This window comes from Hemitrygon akajei, chromosome 1, assembly GCF_048418815.1.
Source record: "Hemitrygon akajei chromosome 1, sHemAka1.3, whole genome shotgun sequence".
Lineage (NCBI taxonomy): Eukaryota > Metazoa > Chordata > Chondrichthyes > Myliobatiformes > Dasyatidae > Hemitrygon > Hemitrygon akajei.
Genome location: NC_133124.1, coordinates 218,751,380 through 218,775,793, shown reverse-complemented (window position 1 = coordinate 218,775,793; position 24,414 = coordinate 218,751,380). Strand labels below are relative to the sequence as shown.

The 24,414-nt window shown below is 42.8% G+C and overlaps 1 protein-coding gene across 1 annotated transcript; it reads left to right on the top strand.

Moving 5' to 3' along the window:
- The first annotated feature begins 578 nt into the window (after positions 1-578).
- Positions 579-23,002, top strand: LOC140735934 (WW domain-binding protein 1-like). Its single transcript, XM_073061551.1, has 4 exons — positions 579-759; positions 13,887-13,989; positions 17,838-17,999; positions 19,063-23,002. Exons 1-4 carry the CDS (start codon positions 676-678, stop codon positions 19,650-19,652), a joined length of 939 nt encoding a protein of 312 aa, XP_072917652.1. The 5' UTR covers positions 579-675; the 3' UTR covers positions 19,653-23,002.
- Positions 23,003-24,414: the final 1,412 nt, after the last annotated feature.

Genomic DNA, 24,414 nt, shown 5'->3' with positions numbered 1-24,414 from the left:
AACTTCTTTACAGAGTGTTGGATGCATGGAACACTCTGGCAGGGGTGGTGGTACACTAGGGGCATTTAAAAAACTCTTAGTTAGGCACACGGATGATAGAAAAACAGAAGTCTATTCGGGAGGGACGTGCTCGATTGATTTTGGAGTAGTGGGTGGAAATGCCTGTACTGTTCTATATTCTATGTAAAACTATTGTGTTGACACAGCTTAAAGTTTAAATAAAATACATACTGGAAATGAACAGAAGAATTCGTAAACGTGTGATGAACATTCCAAGAGGTCTGAGTCAGACTTCTTCCAATCTGTTGTAATAGTGGTGTTTTTGTTTGCGGTTCAGACGAAACGGCCGAGCAAAGAAACTCAGTAAAGTTGTTGAAACTTTCCGAAAAGTCTTCAGGAAAAGTTTTCCTGCCATGATGGATATGTGTTGCATCCAATAGTAAGTACCAGGGATGGCCGAGCGACCTTGAGTTAGCCAATAGACAACGAGTAAATGCAAAGGAGGGGCCGAAACAGTCATGAGTGATGGTGAAATGAGCCAATGGCACAGCAGGGGTAGAAGGAAGCCGACCTATGGGGCGCGGAGATTGGGGTGTCGCTGGCAGTTAGGGCGGCGGAGGCTCGAAGGGAAATTGGGGAATAAATGAACGGTGACGGCGGCCGTGCGCCCGAGAAATGGGGAAGATGATAATCGGCTTCTTCCTCTTCATCTCGCCAGCCTTTCCCGTCGGACCGTCGCGAATGGAGCTGCACGCCGAGGTAGGAGCGCGGCGGAACGAGGCCTTGGCGGTGCGGGAGGAAAGCGGGAGGCTTCAGCGGCCGGATTAGGCCGCGTGTGGAGGCGGTGTTGGAACGAGGGGACGCGACCGGCCCCGGCTCCGGCTCTCGGCCGCTGTCCTCACGCACTTTGGGTCAGAGAGAAAACCTGCCCAAGTTTGGCCTGAGTTTGAAGGACTGCTGACGTGATGTGACATCGGAAGCGAGCTGGAGCGGAAAGTGCTCAATCCCACTGGGGGCAGCAACACGCTCTGAGGGCATAAATATTTATCAAAAGTTATAGCCTGTTGTCAAAATGCTGCATTTTCTCCAAAGTGAGCAGAATCTTGTTTATCTTTTTATTCCAATTGTCACCACTGTTGGTAAATAGAGATGAAACATCCAAATCAATTAAGAAATGGGGAGGGGGTGGTGGATTTCTGTTTTGAAGAAGTTTATGGCATGACTCAATCAGATTTAATATCACCGGCAGATGTCGTGAAACTTACTGTTTGTGGCACTAGTACAATACATAAAATGAATTACAGTAAATATATATGCTGAATAGTAATTGAAAAATAGAAAAAGATGGTAGTTATGGGTTCAGTGACCATTCAGAAATCGGATGGCAGAGGGGAAGAAGCTGTTCCTGAATCATTGAGTCTGTGTCTTCAGGCTTCTGTACCTCCTTCCTGATGGCAACAGGGCATGTCCTGGGTGATGGGGGTTCTTAATGATAGATGCTGCCTGCCTCCTTTGAGGCATCGCTTCTTAAAGATGCCCTGGATACCATGGAGGTTAGTGCCAGTGATGGAGGTGACTAATTTTACAGCTCTCTTCAGGTTACTTCTATCCTGTGTGGTAGCCCTCCTTCCTGGCCATACCTGAAGGCAAAGCAGTCAGTTATGTTGCTCTTCAAGTACATCAGTAGAAATTTGTGAATGTCTTTGACAATGCCAAGTCTCGGTCGTGCCTTCCTTGTAGCAGCATTGCTATGTTGAGCCCAGGACAGATCTTGAAATTGCTCACTTTCCATTTCTGATCCCTCAATGAGGACTGATCTGTGTACCCTCATCTTACCCTGTGTACCCTCGTCTTACCCATTCTGAAGTCCACAATCGCTTCGTTGGTCTTATTGACGTTGAGTGCAAGGTTGTTGCTGTGACTCCACTCACCTAGCTGATCTGTCTCGCTTATGTATGCCCACCTGTCACCATTTGAATTCTGCCAACAGTTGTGTTGTCAGCAAAGATCAATAAAGAAATGGGTGAGGGGTGGATTCCTGTTTTGGAAAAAGTTTATGGTGTGAAATTTACTATCATAAAGAATGAGGAAAGTAGATTTAATAGTGAACTCTAGTACCAAGAAGCTTCTTCCATCAAGAGACAGTAGATAGTGGAATCGGGAGCAACAAATAATCTGCTGGGAGAACTGCGTGTCAGGCAGTATCTGTGAAGGGGACAGGAGTTGTCAGGACTGAAGCAGGTTTTCAATGGGGGGAACTTTGACAGTTTTTCCCCCTCCTACAAAATGGCCCTGAACCTACTGAGTTCATCCAGTAATTACTTTGTAAATATACCATCAAGTAGGTTCGGCGGTAGTTGCTGTATGGAAAGGCCACTTCCTGTGGTTTGGAAGCCCAAAGGTCACTCAGAAGTTGAGGCCTGATGGCCAGACCCTGGCTCTGCGAGGCCACTGTGGAAGTTGGAAATCCTGAGGCCGGCTAGTCCACTGGAATCCCGGAGGCAGCCTGTCCTGGGGTTGGAGGACTGAGTGTGGGTTGGTGGGAGGGGGAGGAAAGGGGCTCGTTTGCTGTTGTTATTGCCTGTGTTGTTTTGTGAACATTGTGGTCATGGAATGTGCCGGACATTTACGGGCTGCCCCCAGCACATCCTTGGGTTGTGTTGCTTGTTAAAGCAAACATCATATGTCACTGTGTTTCGATGTGATAAGTGAATCTGAATTACCTGTGGCTTCTCCTACATCTTTACACCATCCTGGTTTGAAATTGTTGCTGCTCTTTCATCGTTTCTGGCTCGAAGTCTCAGTATTGTGGAAGTGGCCTCGTACTCTGCCTCAGAGTGGTTTGCAGTGGTTCAGGAAGGCAGGTGGGAACTTGAGGACAAGTTAAGATGGGCATCAAATGCTGGCATTCTCACTGAAATCCACAACCTTCAAGTGAATGGAAAAAGGACTCTTCAAAACAATAGGATAGGCACAAGGGTTGTAAGATTGTGAAAGGTGCCGTGGTGATATAAATAATTTTTTTTGATGTAGCTCAGCATCCAATGGATTTGGAAGGGGCGTAACCCAATTAGATTTGATTTGTAACCACACAGATCAGTGGGTAAATTTTCAGGTGTGTTTTGGAAGGAACAAGGGATTAAGAGGAAATTCCAGTATTGGAATCAGGTTTAATATCACTGGAATATGTCATGAAATTTGTTGTTTTGTGGTAGTAGTAAATTGTAATATATAATAAATATACATTAATAAGTAGTGCAAAAATATTGAGGTGATGTACGGGTTCATTGTCCATTCAGAAATCTGTTGGTGGAGGGGAAGAAGTTCAAAGTACATTTATTATTAAAGTATATAACCTTGAGACTCGTCTTCTTGCAGGCAGCCACAAACCAAAGAAATGCCATAAAACCCACTCAAAGAAAAACCCCCACACAGCAATGACCATCACACACAGTGTGTGAAAAAGAACAAATCGCACAAACAAATAACACGCAGAACATTAAACATCAAACTGCAGGGTCCTGGAAAGTGAGCCAACAGTAACGAAGCTGTTGAAGCAAATGAAGTTGGTCCAGGAGCCCAATGGTTGAAGATGACAGCTGCAGTCAGTTCAGTGCTGCAGCTCCTCAAACAAATCTCACAATTAGTTTATAAAAAAAAGTTTTAAAAAAAACACACTTGGAACATGAACTGCAGAGTCTCCCAGGGTGAGTCCACAGCCACGTGTGTTTAACACTGAGGCGAGTGAAGCCTGTCCAGTAGCCTGGTGGCAGCAACAAGCTGAGATGGAGATGGGTCAAGCGCAGGCAGACAGTGCTAAAAACCTGTTTGTTTTCTGCTCTCATTTTAATCTCGCTTGCCGCTTTAATCGGTGTGGAGTGAGAGCCAAGCACAAGTTCGAGTTCAGCCATCAGGAGTCAACGTTCATCTGCACTTTCCACACTCATCCTTGCTGAATCTCCCAGGAGATCACAAAAGCACCAGACCGTATAGTTAGCTCAAAAATACGTCTTTAAAATGGAAATCACAGGCTGCGATTGATCACAGTTCAGAAGTCTATTTTGAAGAAGAGTATCTAGTAGTTTTGTGAGCTATTTGCCGGATGTTGCCATTGGTCACTGGTACCTTCTTTCAAAGATTTGAAGTGTGTTTATTATCAAAGAACGTATAAATTATACACCTTGAGATTTGTTTGCTTATCGGCAGCCACAAAACCCAAAGAACCCAATTTTAAAGAAGGCCATGACCACTGTGCTGAGATGGGGATAAAAAACACACATGCATTATCCAAACAATAGGAGCAAACAACAGCATTCTGAACCAGACTGAGTGCTTAGATCCGCTTTCCGGAGCTGCCGGAGTAGGCGTAAAGCTCGATCTCAGTTCAGGGCAAAAACCCGCGAAAGCAATGACTGCTGGAGCAGTTCACAGCCTCGGTGCCACAGACAGAGGGACGAATGACGCAGGAGAGCCAGCAAAACCAGCCTGACACTCGGGCTTTCCAGTCCATCTCCAAGCATGGGTAGTGCCTTGCTGTAGGACCCAGATCCTGGCACAGTGACACGCTTGAGCCGCACAGCCCAAAACCAATCTTGATCTCACCAAGGCATCTCATCACTTGGAGCAATCTAACCTTCCCTCTGCGTTAAGTGGACAGGCATTGAAACTATTACACATCACCTCCATCAGTGATACCTGCTCCGTCTGCGACCGTCTTGCTGTTCCTAAAGCACTGAGTGTATCTTGTATCTCCTTATGGTAGCAATGAGAAGAGCGAATGTCCTGGGTGATAAGTGTCCTTATCAGCTGGAAAGGTGACATGGATAGAATGATGGAAATCAAACCTTATTGGTAAAGACAGTATAGTACTTTAATAAAGTTTTTTTTTTCTCCTCAGAATTGGAGATGTGAGACTACTGAAAAAAAGTGGTTTGCTAAAATGTTGTAAATAACTGGTCTGACTCAGTGTGATTAATGAGACCATGCTTTATAGTTACAGGCTGGACCTACCTTTTGCTGCAATCATCTTGAGCTAATAAGCTAATAGAATTGTGGTTGCTGAGCCCAAAGTGCTCCCGCACTGGTAGATCAGAGATTTGCACAGCCTCATTTCTAAAGAGGGGGTTGGGATGTAGCTGCTTCTCTCATAGGGCAGTCTATGTACTACTGCTTCAGTATACTGACACTTAAAGCCCTGCCTGGGGTCCACAGAACCTCTGCTTAATGGTATTAATCCATGGCATAAAAAAGATTGGGAACCCTGGTCTCTCCCATCTAATCTCTTCACAGTAAGGCAGAATTTGTCATTATTAGGCAAGTTAAGTTGCCATAGTTCCTACCATGGGATGACATGGTAGTATAACGGTTGGCATAATGTTATTACAGTGCAGATCAGAGTTCAATTCCCAATTTTATAGCTGGCGCTGTAGAGGGTTGCTAATTTCAGAATATTTTTGTATCTGAAAGGTAAATTTTGGCGAGTGAGAGACACTGTGGTCAGGGTGAAGTGGTACTGTGCAGGAGGTGTGTGATAATAACCAGGTTTTGAATCTAAAAATCCCACAAGATGCTTCAAAAGAGAATTATTATTACATTTTTAAAAAGCCAAACTGTAGTTTTGGTCCCCTAATCTGAGGAAAGATAGTTTTGGTTCCCTAGTCTGAGGAAAGACATTCTTGCCATAGAGGGAGTACAGAGAAGGTTCACCAGATTGATTCCTGGGATGGCAGGACTTTCATATGAAGAAAGACTGGATCGACTAGGCTTATACTCACTGGAATTCAGAAGATTGAGGGGGGATCTTATTGAAACTTATAAAATTCTAAAGGGATTGGACAGGCTAGATGCAGGAAGATTGTTTCCGATGTTGGGGAAGTCCAGAACAAGGGGTCACAGTTTAAGGATAAAGGGGAAGCCTTTTAGGACCGAGATGAGGAAAAACTTCTTCACACAGAGAATGGTGAATCTGTGGAATTCTCTGCCACAGGAAACAGTTGAGGCCGGTTCATTGGCTATATTTAAGAGGAAGTTAGATATGGCCCTTGTGGCTAAAGGGATCAGGGGGTATGGAGAGAAAGCAGGTACAGGGTTCTGAGTTGGATGATCAGCCATGATCATACTGAATGGTGGTGCAGGCTCGAAGGGCCGAATGGCCTACTTCTGCACCTATTTTCTATGTTTCTATGTAAATAGCTTTTGCTTGTCACCAGTATCTCACAGAATATTTTTTTAAAGATGGATTTTGGAGGACAAAAGAGGAATTGCTTGCTTAAATTAAAGCTAAGACTTTGCTGGAATGGAGTGATTTTTAAATCTGAAGCTGATCAAAAGGTCACAATTGGATACAGAGCCTACAGGGTCTAAGGATTGAAGACAATTATTGAGAAGGCTGAGTCTTTGAAAATGCAGGTGCCAATTTTAGTTGAGACATTATTTTTATTCAGCAATACAGCACAAAATTGGCCCTTTGAGCAGTGCTGCCTCAGCAACCCCCAAAAACCCAGATTAACCCTAACCTAATGACTAGTTAACCTAGGCAGTACGTCTTTGGACTCTGAGTGGAAACCGAAGCACCAGAAGAAAGCCCACACATTCTTCAAGGAGGACGTACGGACTCCTTACAGATGATGCTGGAATTGAACTCCAGACACTGATACCCTGAGCTGTAAAAGCTTCACGCTACGGCACCACAGCAATTACAACCCAAGAAGCAAGCACGGATTGTTGAATGTTATGGGTAGTAGCTTGTGATACCTCATGTTAATGGTATAGTTAGAACACAAATCTTCAGTTGGGATTGGTTTTGGATTTATTGTCACATGTACCACGATCCAGTGAAAAGCTTGTCTTCAACACTGTTCATATGGATCAAATCATTACAGAGTTCTAGAACAAAGTAAAACAATAGCAAAGCGGAATGAAGTGTAAAAACGACCAAAAAAGTGCAGGGAAGGTAAACGATCAAGTGTAACTTCATAATGATCATCATAAGGCCAGGAGTCCATCTTATTGTACAAGAGGCCTGTTCAAGAGTCTGGTAACAGTGGGCTAGAAGCTTTTCTTGAGCCTGGTAGTATGGGCATTCAGGCTTTTGTATCGTCTGCCTGACAGGAGAGGAGAGAGAACGTTTGGACTGGATGTAACACCAAGATTGTCAGCAGTCTCATTTGGATTCAGATTGATGCTGGAGACATGGATAGGGAGTGAGTTGTATTTGGAAGTGAAGATGATGGACAAGCAGATGGGACGGCTTGGTAGTGTAACAGTTAGTGTAATGCTGTTACAGCACCAGTGAGCCAGGTTCGATGCCACTAATGTCTGTAAGCAGTTTTTACATTCTCCCCATGACTGCGTGGCTTTCTTCTGAGTGCTTCAGTTTCCTCCCACGGTCCGAAGATGTACGGGTTAGTAAGTAGGTTACACACACACAACGCTGGAGGAATTCAGCAGGCCAGACGGCATCTATGGGGAAAAGTTCCTCCAGCATTTTGTGTGTGTTGCTTGGATTTCCAGCATCTGCAGAATTTCTCTTGTTTGTGATCGGGTTAGGTTGGTTAATTGGTCATATGGGTGTAATGAAGCAGCATGGGTCATTGGGCTGGAAGGGCCTGTTACTGTGCTGTAGCTCTAAGTAAAATAAATAATAAAAAATATGTGTGAAAGAAAAGACAAAATTTTATTTCTGGAATTCATTTCTATTTGCGTTTAGAAAGCATGAGTTTTAAGTGAGATAGCAAATCATAAACCCAATCTGCAGATGATGGAAATCTGGAGCAACACACACAGAATACTGGTGGAACTCAGCAGGTCAGGCGACATGAACGGAAATGAAAGATGCCCCATCACCTTACAGCTATCCTCCTTCCCCTCCTCCACCTTTTTGTTCTGGCATCTTCCCCCTTCCTTCCCAGTCCTGAAGGAGGGTCTCAGCCCGAAAGGTTGACTTGTTTATTCCGTTCTGTAGCTGCTGCCTGACCTGAGTTTCTCCAGCATTTTATGTGTCTTGAGTGAGATATCCTCTGTGTACTGGTGAATTTCCAGATTTCTCTTAACATTAATAGCATGTCTAATTTCTAAGTAAGCACCTTTCATAATGAACATAACTTTCTCTCGTTCAAGGTGGATTTGCAACACACTTGTTAAGTTTTAATGTATCAGCATATTATTTGGAACACAGGCTGGGATCTCAAATCTTTAAGTACATTTCCATTTGCTTCTACGCAGTTACCTTGTAGAGGTTACAAATTGCCGCAAGTGCTTTGAATGCATTTTCTTTGCACGTCTGAAGCCCATGTTTAAACTTTTGACCTGTGACTTTAGGCTTTCTGCAATGTAAAACATCAGCTTAATGGCTTTCAGTGAAGAGTAGTAGAGCACAGAAACAGGCCCTAAGGCGTTCTCTAAACATTGACTTTACTATATGACCCCTTTTTAATTTTGTATGCCTCTTGTTGGCAGGGTGGAGGTAACGCCTCTACCAAAGGAGGTGTAAGGTGCTCCTTCCCTCCACTAGCCTGCAAGTCACAATCGGGCAAGGTGTAGCAGCTACTTAGCCCCCGATCAGGGTCAGGTGAAGCCATGGGAGCAGGTGGTGGATGGTCGTACGAGCAGCTGGTGCAGATCACAAGTCCTGGTTATGTGACCACTGACGCCAGGCAGACAGTGTCTGCAGTGTGTTGATGATAGCGGGGGTCACCCATCTTGTAAAGACACTGCCCAGAAGAGGGCAATGGCAAATCACTTCTGTATAAAAATTTGCCAAGAACAATCATAGTCATGGAAAGACCATGATCGTCCACATCGTACAACATAGTATATAACTATTGAATATCCCTATTGGGTTCTATTTCAGCATCCTCTATTTAAGGAAAACAAAGCCAGTTTATCCAGTCTCTCCTTGTAGCTGTAGTGCTCCAACCTAGGCAGCATCCTGGTCAATCTCCTCTACACCCTCTCCAGTGCAATCGCGTCCTTCAAAGGAATTGTGATCAGAACCGAACACTATAAACCACTCCTATAATGCTGTTTGTATTGTAATACAGGCTGGTATTTATGCATATTTATTCCATAGCTGTATTTTAACTTCTTACTCCTTAACGTTTTTTGTTGCATATCACTCCAAAACTCCACAGCAAATTCCTTATACATGTGTAACACCCTAGGAAAGGTTTCACTGAAAACGTAATGGTCGTTCTGTAGAAGCAGTGTTGGGTTATGCTAGGAGATAATGGCTGCTTTGGAATGTGAGCCACCCAATGACGGGAGTGTGTTTTCGTGCCGCGTGCCTGACACCGACCGGGGTGATCTGGGTCTTTTGTTCGGCGGGAGATGGAGAGAGAAGCGGTCGCAGGGCTCGACCTGGAGAGGAACCGTAATCTGACGAAGGCTGGGGAGATTGAAGGAGGATTGGCGGAGGGGAAACTGAGCTCCAATTTGTGCAATTAGACTTTTTCATTAAAATAGACTTTTTTTTGCTTTTCCTTTGCTAACCCTTTAGTCAAATTAAGAATTATAAAGCTAAATTGTTTAATTGTATGTGGTGTACCGTCTGTTCTTTCTTGGTACTGATTTGTAACAGGGTAACAAATCTTGTAGCATCCACACAGTGGGGTTTCGGGTGAGCTTGTGCCCAATCTCTCACTTTTGGCGGGGCCAGAGGTTGTCTTCCCTGGACTTGGGAAGCTAACAGAACCTGAGGGTTATACGTGTATATGTATGTGAGAAATTTAAGTTGATCCTTGACATCGGGCTTTGGCAGTAATCAAACTAATATTTTATAAATTTGTACCACAATCTTATTCTCTGGCTAATGAAGACACATTTTGCCCCATACACCCAATGTCGGGAGAAGAAAATGGTCGAACGTGAATCACAACAGGTTGACTGATGTGCAGGGAGATTGTTACCAGCACATGTTAGGAGTTTGGAGATATCTTTCTGCATCAAATGAACATGTAGGCACAGCAACAACTAGGAATGCAAATAGCTCTGGCCTTTTGCTGTAAGTTGCAGTATGAGTTAGATGTTAATATTTTCACATTTTCAAAGCTCTGCTGAGAACATATTTGGAACACTGTACAGTTTTAATCTCCATACCTCAGTACAGATATAATTAGAGAGGTTTGCTAGATTGAATCATAGAATGCAAATTTATCCTAAGATATGAAAAAGAAGAACAGGCCTATATTCTTTCTTACTAAGTACCAAAATTTTGTGGTTTCAAATAAAAAGGGCAATTCTGGGTCATGGTAAGAGGAGCTGGACTGGTAGGTGGTGGACTAAAACGGCTGTCGCCTACAACTTGTGAACTTCAGTTCTGAATGCAGTTCCAGCAGGACTAGTCGACGTTTCGGGACTGCTGAGGGGTCTCAGCCTGGAATGGTGATGGTACTTTTTACCATAGATGTTGCCTGGCCGCTGAGTTCCTCCAGCAGTTTTTATGTGTGTCACGGGTAGATACGGCCATAAATAAAGCTTTTGGCACATAAACCTTCATAAATCAATGTATTGAATAGAGGAGATGCGATGTTGGTGAGACCTTAATCAGAGTACTATGTCTAGTTTTGGTTACCTACCTACAGGAAAGATGTAAGTAAGATTGAAAGAATGTGGAGAAAATTTACAAGGATGTTGCTGGGACTTGAGGACCTGAATTATAGGAAAAAGTTGAATAAGTTAGGACTTTATTCCCTAGAACATAGAAGATTTAGGGAAGATTTGATGAGAGGTATACAGATTGAGGGGTATAGATAGGGTAAATGCAAACAGGCTTTTTCCATTGAGGTTTGATGAGACTAGAATTAGAGGTCATGGGAATATGAAGGGGATTACTTCATTCGGAGTGTAGAACAAGCTTCCAGCACAAGTGATGGATGTGGGGTTGATTTCAACATTTAAGAAATTTTGAATAAGTACAAGGATAGTAGGGAATAGAGGTAAGTCAATTTGACTAGGCAGATTAATGGTTCAGCACAGACTAAATGGGCCAAAAGGCCTGTTTCTGTGCTGTAGTGTTCTATGACTATATTTTAAGGGATCAGTTGGGTTTTATATATAGCTCAGTGTGTGGTGTTTGGTGAACTTGTGGAAGTAATTTAATCATGGTTCTGATGCCAAGTGAACATCAGCAGACCTGAGAGATAGAATTACTGCTCTAATCTCACTGGTGCTTATTTGAACTTAGTTTCTTATATTCTCACTTTGAATGTGACGTATGTGCAGGGAGCATTAGGTCAAGGTTTTCAGTTGCTTTGTTGAATTAGGTGAACACAATTGTCAACACAACACCAGTGTTGCTTTTGGGCAGAAGTAGAGACAGGATGAATTTCCTTTCACTTTGGCTCTTGAATCTAGAAATCTAGAAATGGAAGGCTAATTCTTCTTTCATCCCCCCTCATTCTCAGCTGTCCCTTTAGCTTGATGCCCTCATTTTATCATTCTCTGTCCACATTTTGATTTGGTCTGCTCTTGCCTCCTTCCTCACTTAAAAATTCACTAAGAGAGCTCCTTAAGGTCCTCGTAGTGAATCTGAATAGTCTCCCAACTATATTAAACAGCTAATCATTGCACAAGTTGATCAAGTAAATGGCTCACTCTGCACGTGCACTTTTCATCTCTTTGAAATAGGCCATCATTCTCTATTCCCTCAAAATATTTTTTTTTAAGTGAGATACCTATGCTGTAGGTAGGATTTAAGTTTATTCAGGGGGTTCTGCTTAATCGGTCCTCAGTTGCTAAACAATCGCTTCATTTTAAAAAAACAACGTGGAAATGGTTTTGTTTTCTAATGAGTTTGTGTGTTCAATTTTGCATTTCAGAGTTAATGCACAACTTTTAGATTTGCATGAAATGTTTGCAAAGTAGCCTTGAGGCATTAGTAACTATTTTGAAGACAAATGCAATAATTTTATAAATGTTTTATATTTGTACTAACCTAGTCTGTGACAGTAAAAAGGAGTTAATTATAGTTAATTAGAATATATTGGGACTAGTAAATTTCATTTTCACTCCCGGCTGTTTCTGGCATCTCCAATCTTGAAACCTACGATGAGCAAAACAATTCTGAATTGCTGCTTATTTCTTGCCAACTATCAGGAACAAATATCACTACTTTTTGAATACAAACACCCACAACTAACGCTATGTAAAAGCTGATTGCTCTAAGCACAGTGTAGTGTCTGTAATGGCCATGTAAATGCTCACAACTGATGCTAGTTACACTGTTGGGCAACAGTCTCCTGGCCCAAATAAGCAGCATAGTGTTAGTAAGCAAAGGGAATCCCAGCTTCTTTCTCGATTTGATTTTTGTTCTTTAAGTGTTGTACCCAAATAAATGTCTGCCCTGATTAACCATGGCCCAATTAACTGGATCCACTGTATTTAAATATGTTGCACTTTAAACTAGGAAGAGTTGAGATTCTATTTCTAAGTGCACCTAATCAAAATGAGTGATTTTTATTTGAGGTGGCAACTTTAAATAATGGGAGAACAGTGTAAAAATAGTGGGTACTGTTGTCAAAATCAACTCATTAGTACTTGGTGTGGGATTATTTATTGATTAAGATACAGAGCAGAGTAGACCCTTCCAACCCTTTGAGTCACGCTGCCTAGCAATCCCCCTATCTAATCTGAACCTAATCACTGGACAATTTTCAGTGACCAATTAATCTACTAACCGGTACATCTTTGGACTGTGGGAGGAAACCAGAGCACCCCGAGGAAACCCAAGTGGTCACGGGGAGAATGTACTAACTGCTTACAGGCAGTGGTGGGAATTAAACCTGTACTGTAAAGCTTTGTGCTAACTACTACACTACTGTGCTTCCCCATATTGGGGGTGGGGGGGGGGTTCAACAGTTTAATTCTATGTAATTGAGGGGAGTGGATTGGCTCTTCTGGGTAAGATGATTTCAAATGAAAGTAATGAACGAGTGGTGAGGGATAGTACTTGGGTGTTAGAGGTGGCTGTCCTATGACAGCCATGGTCAGGGGAGCTATTGAGAAATGAAGAAGGTTGACTTGTAATGGGTATGCACGGTGAGAATGTCATTGAGAGAAGTTAGGGTAGTTAAGTTACTGTTAGAAAGGACAGCAGAGTGACTGCATGCTGAGGGAAACACTTTTTTTTAACTTAAGCAGATAAAACACCCAGATTGGGAATCTGCTGAAATAGATCCTTCCAGAGGATTAGATAAATTAAGGAAGAAGACGGCATTGGCGATGTCGTTCAGACAGCTTACAAACTGAACATTCCTTGACTGTTTCAATGACTCTGGTTTAATGTTTTGTAATTTTTCTTTTTTTTTGCTGGTTGTGCAATTTGTTTTTTCTTTGAACAGGTTCCATGGTGTTTCTTTGTTTCGTGGTTGTCTTTGGGAGGACAAATCTCAGGGTTGTATGCTGTATACGTTGCCTTGATAATAAATGTACTTTGAACTTTGAAATGCATCATCAGAAAAATGGAGGGCAGTGTCGGAGGGGAGGGTTACATTGATCTCAGAATAGGGTAAAAGATTGGCGCAACATTGTGGGCCAAAGGGCCTGTACTTTGCTGTAGAGGTACCGTTATTTCCTTTTGATTCAAATAATTCTTTCCTACTGACAGTTCACATCATTCCACTGGGGTCTATTTGTGATGACCATTTGAATCTTCCTCACTGCAGTATAAAATTTACCTTTTTTGTTTCCTTAATTAATTTTTAGATATTTAAACTGGACTTTTTTCAGGTGTTAAGAGGATTTTGGATATATTTTAAAAGATCTCTTCCCATGGTGGAACTGGGTATACATGATGCCCTTTGTCTTCAGTATTTTTACACAACATTGTTTTTGTTTTCCTCTCACTGGGTCACTGTGTATTGTGGACTGTTTTTATTCTTGTTTTTTAGGCCAAAGAGCTCTGCTTCGGAGTGAACAATGAGCCTTACTGGTGTGAAACGGGATACTGCTGTGGGGAGACTGAATGTTGCACCTACTATTACGAACTGTGGTGTAAGTTTCTGAAGGGGCCACAGGATCCTATTTTAGCCTTGCCCACTTAATATTTCTTAAAGTCTTGGATGCAAAATTAATGAAGATTAAAGAGTTTAAACCCCATTTACAGGGCAAAGTAAACCTTTAGTAACTGGAGGTTGCACAGGTTATTGAGTTATTGCTATGCCTGTGCATAGTGTTGGTCAAAACTGAAAATCAATTTCAGGTTTATTGTCATTCAACGGAATGTATCCCGCCAACGGAAACAACATTTCTCCAGGCCATGGTGCACAGTATGTAACAGTATAACACTAATGGTGCTTCAGACCGGGAGGTGACAATGAGTTCAGTTGTCTCACAGCCTGGGGAAAGGAGCTGTTTCCCATTCTAACAGTTCTTGTGTAATGTTGTGGTACCTCATGTCTGATGGGAGGTGTCCTTGAAATACAAAGGGCACTGTGTAAGCAGCGCTTCTGATCGAGATCTTAGGGAAGAGAGACTCCAGTGATCCTCATCAGTTCTTGCACTCCCTTGTAGGGTCTTGTGGTCAGATGGTGATGCAGGTGGTCAGGATACTCTAACTGGTCATCTGTTCAATTCTCTTAACTCCACGGATTCAGTGATCTGACTTGTCGTTATGTTTTCATTGTATTATATCCTCGTCATGCATATCATGAAATAATGATTAAACTAGACTCGGATAAGCACATGGGTGGGAAGGGTGCAAAGAATCCTCATGCAGAATTCCCTCTACAGGCTGATGTGCAGGTTGAGTCAGTAGTGATGAAGGCAAATGCAATGTTTGCATTCACTTTGAGAGGAATAGAATATAAAAACAAGGATGTAATATTGAGACTTTGTAAGGCATTGGTGAGGTCTTGCCTGGAGCATTGTGAACAGTTTTGGGCCTCCAATCTAAGAAAAGAGATTGGAGAAGATTCAGAGGAGGTTGACAAGAATGATTCCGGGAATGAAAGGGTTACCGTTTGAGGACCAATTGATGGCTCTGGGCCCGTACTCACTGGATTTCAGAAGAATGAAGAGGGATTTTATTGAAACTGGTTGAAAGGCCTTGAGAGAGATCTTTCTATGGAGAGGATTTCGGGCAGGTGAGGCTCATCAACCTTGGACAGCAGCCTGACTAGGAGAAGAAAAACTCCGATTTTAAACCTCCTCTGCCTTGTGGCCATACTCACCCATGGGAAAGGCTTCAGGAGTAAACCCCGAGGAAGAAACTTGGAGCCGGGGTCTATAAGGCAGTTTGATGTTGTTTACAACTTCACTCTGGCAGCCTCTGCGATGACACTGGTGCCAAGCTGTATCGGCCTTGCCCTTCCTTGGACTACATCAGTGATATGGAGAGGGGAAGCAGCCTGGTTCTTCAAATCTTCCCGCCCAGGCTTACGCCCTGGAGAGGACACAGTTAACTAGAGCCGTAAACCCATGATCCCCTGGGATTGACGGCTGCCTACTATACTCTATGATGGGGGAATCTAGGACCAGAGGGCACAGCCTCAGAATAGAGGGATGTCCATTTAGAACGGAGATGAGGAAGAGTTTCTTTAGCCAGAGAGTGGTGAATCAGTGGAATTCATTGAGTATGTTTGAGGCAGAGGCATGAAGGGTTATGAGAAGGCGGCCAAGAGAATGGGCTGAGAGGGAAATGGATCAGCCATGATGAAATGGTGAAGCAGACTCAATGGGCCAAATGGCCTAATTCTGCTCTTATGGGTATGAAGTGCTGTGGTCCAGGTCCAGGTGAATGGGACTAAGTAGAATAACAGATTTGTACCCACTAGATGGGCTGAAAGTGGTAGTTGAATGGAAGTGCCATATTGTGGATGAAATGGAGATGTCAAGCAAAATAGTAATAGGCATAAAGGAAAATGAAGGGCAAAGTCAGTGAGAAAGGCTTGATTGAACTTATAAGTAGATTAGTGGGCTGAACAACCTGTACTTTTACGTGATCTAATGGTCTTTGTCATGGCACAGTTGTCTTTTATCTGGATTGAATTATAGTTGTACTGAAGGAGCCCTGCATCATTATAAGTGCCGTTTTTAAGATGCTGTATTAAAGTAAGACTTGCCTGCCCCAGATTTTAAGCTGTTCTTTAAAATATAAATGTAACTGATTTTTAAGTTGTTGAAAAACCTTGGCCAAGGTACATGTGCAAGATGCATGCACTTTTTGTACCTCCCCATTGCAGAGGTGTTGTCTCCGATAATAGAGCACTGCAGCTGAACGTTTGGCCCAGATTAGATAGTGAAGTCATAGAGTGAAACAAAATAATCCATCGCGCAATACCCATCTTCTGTCATTTGGCCTCCCTCTGGAAACTTGATCCAAAATGCTGTATTTGAACACATCTGTATCCAGACTTTCAAAAAAATTAATGTAGTTGAGTATTCCCCCCCCCCATAGCCCCCCTGTGGGCTGTGTCACGGTTGGAGTGGCCATTGTGTGAGTGGAGCAGTGTTAGAGTGGCCTGGCTTTGGCTCAACGAGCTTGGACAAGCACAGGCAAAGGCTGAAAGTAAGCTAGCAAGTTTTCTTTCTGTTAGTTCGTGGCTAATGCGCTGAGAATGGGAGCAGAGTTAGTGGTCTGTTTCCTGTGTGAGATGTGGGAACTATGGGAGACCTCCAGTCTCTTTGATTACTACATCTGCACAAAGTGCACCGAGCTGCAGCTCCTTAGACCATATTAAGGAATTGGAGCTGCAGCTCGATGACCTTCAGGTCGTACAGGAGAATGTGGAGCTGATAGATAGGAGCTACCGCCCCAAGTTGCAGGAGGCAGGTAACTGGGTGACATCAGGAAAGGGAAAGGGAATAGGCAACCAATGCAGAGTACTCCTGTGGCCATTCTGCTCAATAATAAGTGTATTGCTTTAGATACTGTTTGTGGGGGGGGGGGGGGGTTGTGAAATGATTACTAGGGAGAAACCACAGTGAACAGGTCTCTGGCACTGAATCTGGCTGTGTGGCTCAGAAGGGAAGGAGGAAGAGGTGAGCTGTAGCAATGGGGTATTTATTGGTTATGGGAACAGAAAGGAGTGTCTGGATGAGAATGAGATTCACAGATGACTTGTTGCCTCCCGGGTGCCAGGGTCAGGGACATTGCGGATCAAGTCCACAGCATTCTGTGGGAGGGTGAACAGCCAGAGGTTGTGGTCCATGTGTCAGTACTGAGAGAAGAGTAAGTAGGATGGGTACTGAGGTCCTGCAAAGTGAGTTCAAGGAGTTTGGTGACATGTACTTGTAAGGCCAGAAAAGAAAGATCATACAGTTTAACACGTGGCTAAGGAGTTAGTACAGGAGGGAGGGAAAGGTCAAATATGTTAGGACATTATTCCCTGGACTGTGAGAGAATGAGGGGATATTTGACAGAAATATGCAAAATTATGAGGGGTATAGATAGGGTAAATGCAAGCAGGCTTTTTCCACTGAAGTTGGATGAGACTAGAATTAGACTCGTGGGTTAAGGATGAAAGGTGAAATGTTTATGGGAAACGTGAGGGGGATCTTCACCCAGGGTGGTGAGAATGTGGATCAAGCTGCCAGCAGAAGTGGTGGATGTCGGGTTAATTTCAATCTTCAAAATTTAGTTGTACATGGATGGGAGGTATATGGAGGGCTATAGGTTGATGGGACTAGGCAGTTTTAATGGTTTGGCACAGAGTAGATGGGCCGAAGGGCATGTTTCTGTTGCTGTAGTGTTTTATGACTCCATATTGTGTTACACAGATTGAGTTAGTGATTACAGGTGTATAATTCAATTGTCTTAGTCCTTGTAAAGCTGTAAATATTTTTTTCATACATGTGAAATGCAATTCTGAATACCGCCACTCTTTCTTTGATTATGACAGGGTTCTGGTTGGTCTGGACTATAATTATCATGCTTAGCTGTTGCTGTGCTTATCGTCATCGGCGTGTGAAACTCCGATTACAACAGGAGCAGCGACAGAGGGAGATCAGTCTGATGGCATATCAGGGTGCTAGCACCTACACAACACAACCACTGGATTTAAGTGAGTATATGTGTCTTATTAGATCATTGCAGAGATACATTATTCAATAACATATGCGCAAATCTCGATTTCTAAAAATTCTGCCTGCTGCATAAAAATAGAATATGTGGGAGTGGTTGGAATCTCACAGTTGAGATGCATGCTATAATTGAAATATTCAGATCACATGGTGTTCTGCTTTTGATCTGTTTTACTTGGAGTGATAGAACATTGAACATTATGGCTTCGGCCTACAATGTCGTGCCAACCTTTAAACCTACTAAGATCAATGCAACTCTTCCCTCCTACATTGTCCATCATTTCTCTATCATGACTAATCGAGAACCTGTCAATCCCTGCTTTAAATGCACCCAGTGACCTGGCCTCCACAGCCGCCTGTGGCAATGAATTCCGCAGATCCACCTCCCTCTGGCTAAAGCAATTCCTCCTCATCTCCGTTCTAAATAGGCATCCCTCTATTCTGAGGCTACGCATTCTAGTCCTAGACTCTCCCACTAAAGGAAGTGTACTGTTCACACATCCACTCTATCTCAGCCTTTTAACATTCCATATGGTTCAATGAGATCTCTCCCACCTCTCTCTACCCCCCCCCTTCTAGTGAGTACAGGCCCAGAGCTTGTATAAAGCACAATTGGAAAACTGTTTTGCATGCCATCCATACAGATCAAGTGCATTGGGGATAGTGCAAGGGAACACTAACACTTGATTTTGCATTCTCTTGTAGTTTCAGACAAAGTGCAGTGCAAGCAGAAGGTAAGGCGCAAGGCCGTAATGAGGTAGATTGAAGAACAGGCCATATACAAACAGGGCAAGTCTGTAAGTGTTTTAAGACTAAGTGTAATAGTCTGCAGAAAGGAATAGGCATATGGAAAATTTTGTTTATTTTTAGCTCTTTGCTATACCTATTTTTAATGCTTCCCTTTGGAAGCAATACCTAACTTTATTCACCAATGCGTAACCTCCAAGTATTACTGAGAGTAGAACTGCAATAATATTTTTACTCCTCCCATATTTAAAGTTGTCAGCAATTGCATTTCACCAGTTAATTATTTTCCTCCTGCAGGGTTCTGGGCAAACTGTAAGCTCCCAGACTACGAGGAAGTAGCAGGCCACCCAGCTACACCGCCGCCTCCCTATTCTGAGCCACAACAACAGAATGAGCAAGCCTCTATCGACGAAAATGCTCTCGTAGAGAGCCAGCCTGCTCTGCAGGAGTCTGCGGCCTCGCTAGTGCAAGATGTGGAGACCAGCTCATCTGCTGAACAGGAAGGCGAGCAGGCGGGGCCTGCCACCCCAGTGCTCAATGGTTCAAGTGACAGGATAAATGGTGATACAGTCCAAGGGGAGGAATCTGCTGATTTTAAAACCTTGGAGACGGATTCTCATTTGTGTGACCACGGAGAAATGAAGGAAGACAACTCCTCGAGGCACAGGCGAATCACTGGAGACTCTGGCATAGAGGTGTGCGTGTGCCAGATGGATGAGGACCCTTACCACGAGGAAGTGGGTCTGATGAATGGCGACAGTGCCCGCGAGTGTTGTGAGGCGCAGTCATCATGTAGCTCCCAGATTGTCAAACAGGCTCCAAGCGAGCAGCCAAAACAGTGCTCGACAAAAGAGCGGGGGGAGGAGGAGAACAGTGATGTGGTATAAATGTGCCCCTATTGCTGGTACTTGAGTCAAACAGATGGTGCAATCTATGACTGCTGACTGTTAAGCATTAATTAAATCTGGACTTACGATATGTTTTCCACAAGGTACCCCGTGTCAATCAGGTGAAAGACACACATTGTAGTCTATAGACAGTTTTATATCTGTCTGGTGTTTCAGTCGGGTGGCCTACAAATAGTCCAGATTTCTTATTAGCAATTTTTAAAAATACTATAGCAATATAATGAGTGGATAATTTTCAAACTTTTGTCTTCAAGGCCTCTTATTAGAAAAATATTCAGGCTTGTTTTGCCATTTAAAACAAAGTCACTCCAATTTTTTAAAAAAATTACTTTGTAAAATAGTGGGGTGAGGAAGGAAGCCTTTCTCTAACCTCAACTATAGTTTGAGGGGAAATGGAGCCTTTTCAGCATTTCCCATTTGCTGTTGTATAGCATTCAGGACATGAAGGAGTTTCTCGAACTACTTCAGTTAAAGGCATCACTGGAGGACTTCCATCCTTGCAGTGTCCATGTAGCTTCCTGTAGAGTTCCTGACAAAAGTCCTGCCTAGAATTGGACAGTTGGTACGTGGTGACTCTATGCCCTGTGATGCAGCATGTTAACTGGTTTACTGCCATATCCCAAGGATTCTCACATCATTTAACTTATTAAAAGATGGATCTGTTGTATTACAACACATTACCCATCTGAAACTTCCTGGCTCCTGATGGTTCTTTTATGCAGGAGGCTCAGTTTTAATAAAAATTGTTTGGTCTGCACTAATGCATTGTATAAGTTTACTTTTAAGTTTAAGTTTAGATTTGGCATTAAGTCTATTTCTGTGGTACTTTTGTTATAAGTTTAACAGAAAACAAAAATGTATTACAATTTGAATGTTGATGTGCTAAATGATATACCAAACTTTTATTCGTGCTAGGTATAGTGTCTCCATTATATTACAAAAAGCGCCAAACCCGAGGCAGTTGTTTATAGAATAGTAAATGCAGTTTCTACCAGAAGAAAGTGTTAGATGTTCACCATGTGTTTTACAGGTATTCTGCCCATTTGACGCATAACCTGTTACACTGGAATTCCATCAGAATTATGGAAAGGTTTGCAATAGTCATGTTTCACATTCTTGTCTGATGAGCTTGGATGAGGTACGGTAAGGACTTAGTTTTAGCAAGTGAAATACTGGCAGGTACAGAGCAATTGAAGATGTAATACTTGACAATATCGGCATGTGTGTTCTTTCTCCCATTGAATATATAGGCAATACCTCTGTGAATCTTTATTTCAGCCTTGGGTTAGTTATGGCAATTATTTTAATCAATTGGGTACAGAATTGTATAAGAAGGTTCAACCTTGTACCTCTTGACATGTAGACATCAAACTAACCTAGCATGGAGGGTGGAAGGTTATAAATCTGTCTTGGCAGGACTTGCTTATTATAGTTTTTGATTTATAAAATATCTATAAGCATAAATAGTGTTGGAAACATGCCTTAGACTTCTGAAGAATTGGTGTAGGGAAGGCTAATATGAATGCAAACAGATAATCCTGTGTGAAATTAGAGACTCAATTAGATGTGCAACAGTTATGGCAGGATTTGTATGCCATTACTTCCTACCAGATGAAACCCAACAGTATAAATAGCAGTGATGCTTCACATACCGGCGAGCTCCACACGTTTAATGCATGTTTTGAAAGGGAGAATAAAACTGGTGTGAATTCCTGCAGCATCTGGCAACCCTATGATATGTGTTTCAGAGGCCAGCATCAGGGCATTCTTCAAGAGGGTGAACCCTCAAGGCATCAGACTCCGACGTTGTACTGGCTGGGTACTGATAACCTGTGCCATCCAACTGGTGGGAGTGTTCAAGGAGATCCTTAACCTCCCATTGCCACGGTCGGAGGTTCCCAACTGCTTCAGAAGGGCATCAATCATACTAGTGCACAGGAAGATCCGGCTGAGTTGCCTCATCAATTATCGCCTGATAGAACATTGACTGAGAAGTGCTTTGAGAGGTCAGTCATGGCTAGAATTAACTCCTGCTTGCGCAAGACCCTGGAAACCTTGCAATTTGCCTACTGCCACCACAGGTCTGCAGCAGATGCGATCTTACAGGCCTTCCACTTGGCTTTGAAGTATCTAGAAAACAGCAAAATGTAAAACAGCCTTCTGTTTATCAATTACAGCTGGGTGTTCAATGCTATCATCCCTTTGACACCATTGTCTCCTTGGTACTAATCAACAAGCTTCAAAACTTGGGCCTTTCTACTTCCAAAAGATGCGTAGCTCGTTGATTTGTTCTCCAATCTTTGAAATCTGCTTTTACAAATGTTTAATCACCATGGGAGGAGTCATTGTCAGTGTGATGTTGATTGTGGTTCTGTCCTCTGAATGTGTAAATAGGATCAAGGTGAACAAACACATAGACCGGGATCCTATTTATGAGCTAATTCCCCACATCATAATTGAGTTTCTGAAATGATGTCCAGTCATCTGATTGAGAAGAATGTAAAGGCCAAGCATTCAGAGGACATCACAATCAACAACACACTGACAATGTCTCTTCGCATGGTGACAATGTTTGTAAGTAAACTGCCAAGATCGGAAAGCAACTCAATCCAACCCTTCTACCTCCCTCAGACATGGGATCCTTTATTTCCTCATTGGGAGACTACAGCTAGTGATGCAATCTTGAAGAAGGCACACCAGTGGCTCTGTGTCTTTAGGAGTTTGAGATGATATCTACGCCACTAAAGACTTGCAAATTTCTAAAAGGTGTGCAGTGGAGAGCATTCTAACTGGTTGCCTTACTGCCTGGTGTGTATAGGACCACAGAAGGCTGCAGAGGGTTGTAGACTTGGTCAGCTCCATTATAGGCACAACCCTCTCCATGGGAGACTCTTCAAAAGGCAGTGGCTCAGAAGGGCAGTATCCATCATTAACGACACTTGCCATCTAGAACATGCCCTCTTATTACTATCATCAGGGAGGATGTACAGGAGCCTGAAGCCCCACACTCTGTTTTAGGAACAGCTTTTTTCCCCCCTCTGGTCCCTGAACACTACCTCGTTATTCTTCTTTTGCACTATTTATTTATTTTAGCTTGTGATCTTTATGTATTGCACTGTACTGCTGCCACAAAGCAACAAAATTACAAGATGTCAGTGACAATAAATCTGATTCAGGTGATACCTGCCAAATGTAATCTTCCCCATTGCCCTTGCCAGACCTGTACTCCTCTTTGCACTCCCTCCTTTCCATCTTAAACTAGAGAAAAGCATTAGTCTTGTGACCTTCACTGAAAATATTCTAAACAAACACTACAAAAAAAAAGAAAATGGAATTACAGAAGTCTATTAATATAAACAACAATATATGCACAAGGATTACTGTTCTGTTACCTAGACTTTTTATAAAATCTCAGTGAAGGGCATGGTCATAATTGATGCCATACAAGCAATGGGAATGCCTTTTTCAAAGAAAGAACCCCAGCAGGCGTTAAGAGCAGTAAGAATTTATAACAAGTTTCCAAACTCGGTGTTGATTGGTCACAGTGAACAAGCAGAGTTGGCACATCTTTCTGTGATCATTCTGAACTCGGTAAGAAATTACTGATGTCATAATGGTTAGCTAAATAGTATGTACGATATTTGCTAATGACATTCAGCCATAATTTTTAAATCAGTGAGAAGGCAAAGTAAATGCAGAAATTGCCCTCTTGTGTCTTTTGCTTAACACCTTGTCATAAATCATGACTGAGGTGGTGGAGAGAAAGGAGCTTCTGAAAATGGACTACCAATGACCAGCAATGAGAGCAATTGAAGACTCAGCACTGTACAGTGGGGAGACAGGCCCCCCATATTGATGCAGATCATGAGCCACCTAGTGATTTAATTTGGTAAATTATTTGAAACAACATCACTCTGGTCACTTTATTAGGTACACCTGTACACCTTTATTAATGCAACTATCGAATCAGCCAATCATGTGGCAGCAACTCAGTGCATAAAAGCATGCAGACATGGTCAAGAGGTTCAGTTGTTCAGCCCAAATATCAGAATGGCATAACTACCACTCACTGGATGCTTTCTGTGGGCAAAAATGCCATGTTAATGAGAGAGGTCAGAGGAGAATGGCCAGTCTAGTTCAAGCTGACAGGATGGTAACAGGAACTCAAGAAATCATGTTTCACAACAGCAGTGTGCAGTAGAGCATCTGAACACATAATGTGCTGAACCTTGAAGAGGATGAGCTACAACAGTAGCTGTCCACACTGGGTTTCCCTCCTATACCTAATAAAGTGGCCACTGAGTATAGACTGAAAGGGTACGCGTGAAAGTTTAAATAAACCCAACTGAAGTAAACTTAACACGAAGAAATCTGCAGATGCTGGAAATTCAAGCAACACACACAGAATGCTGGTGGAACACAGCAGGCCAGGCAGCATCTATAAGGAGAAGCACTGTTGACGTTTCGGGCCGAGACCCTTCGTCAAGACTCAATGACCAGCAATCCCAACGAAGGGTCTCGGCCTGAAATGTCGACAGTGCTTCTCCTTATAGATGCTGCTTGGCCTGCTGTGTTCCACTACCATTTTGTGTGAAGTAAACTTAAGTTTGTGATCTGTGGATTTGAATAGCTCTTTAAAAGTTTAATTTTGAACAATAAAATATGTCGAGGCCTTTAAATGGCTGTTTATACAGATGAGGGATATAATAGAAGTAACAAGGTTGCCTGAATTGTTTCCAAC

Excerpts from the sequence above, each read along its gene's own strand:
- LOC140735934 (XM_073061551.1), top strand. The coding sequence starts at position 676 with ATGGGGAAGATGATAATCGGCTTCTTCCTCTTCATCTCGCCAGCCTTT. Across the intron at positions 13,990-17,837 it reads CTACTATTACGAACTGTGGT|GGTTCTGGTTGGTCTGGACT; the intron begins GTAAGTTTCTGA and ends TGATTATGACAG. Across the intron at positions 18,000-19,062 it reads AACACAACCACTGGATTTAA|GGTTCTGGGCAAACTGTAAG; the intron begins GTGAGTATATGT and ends TTCCTCCTGCAG.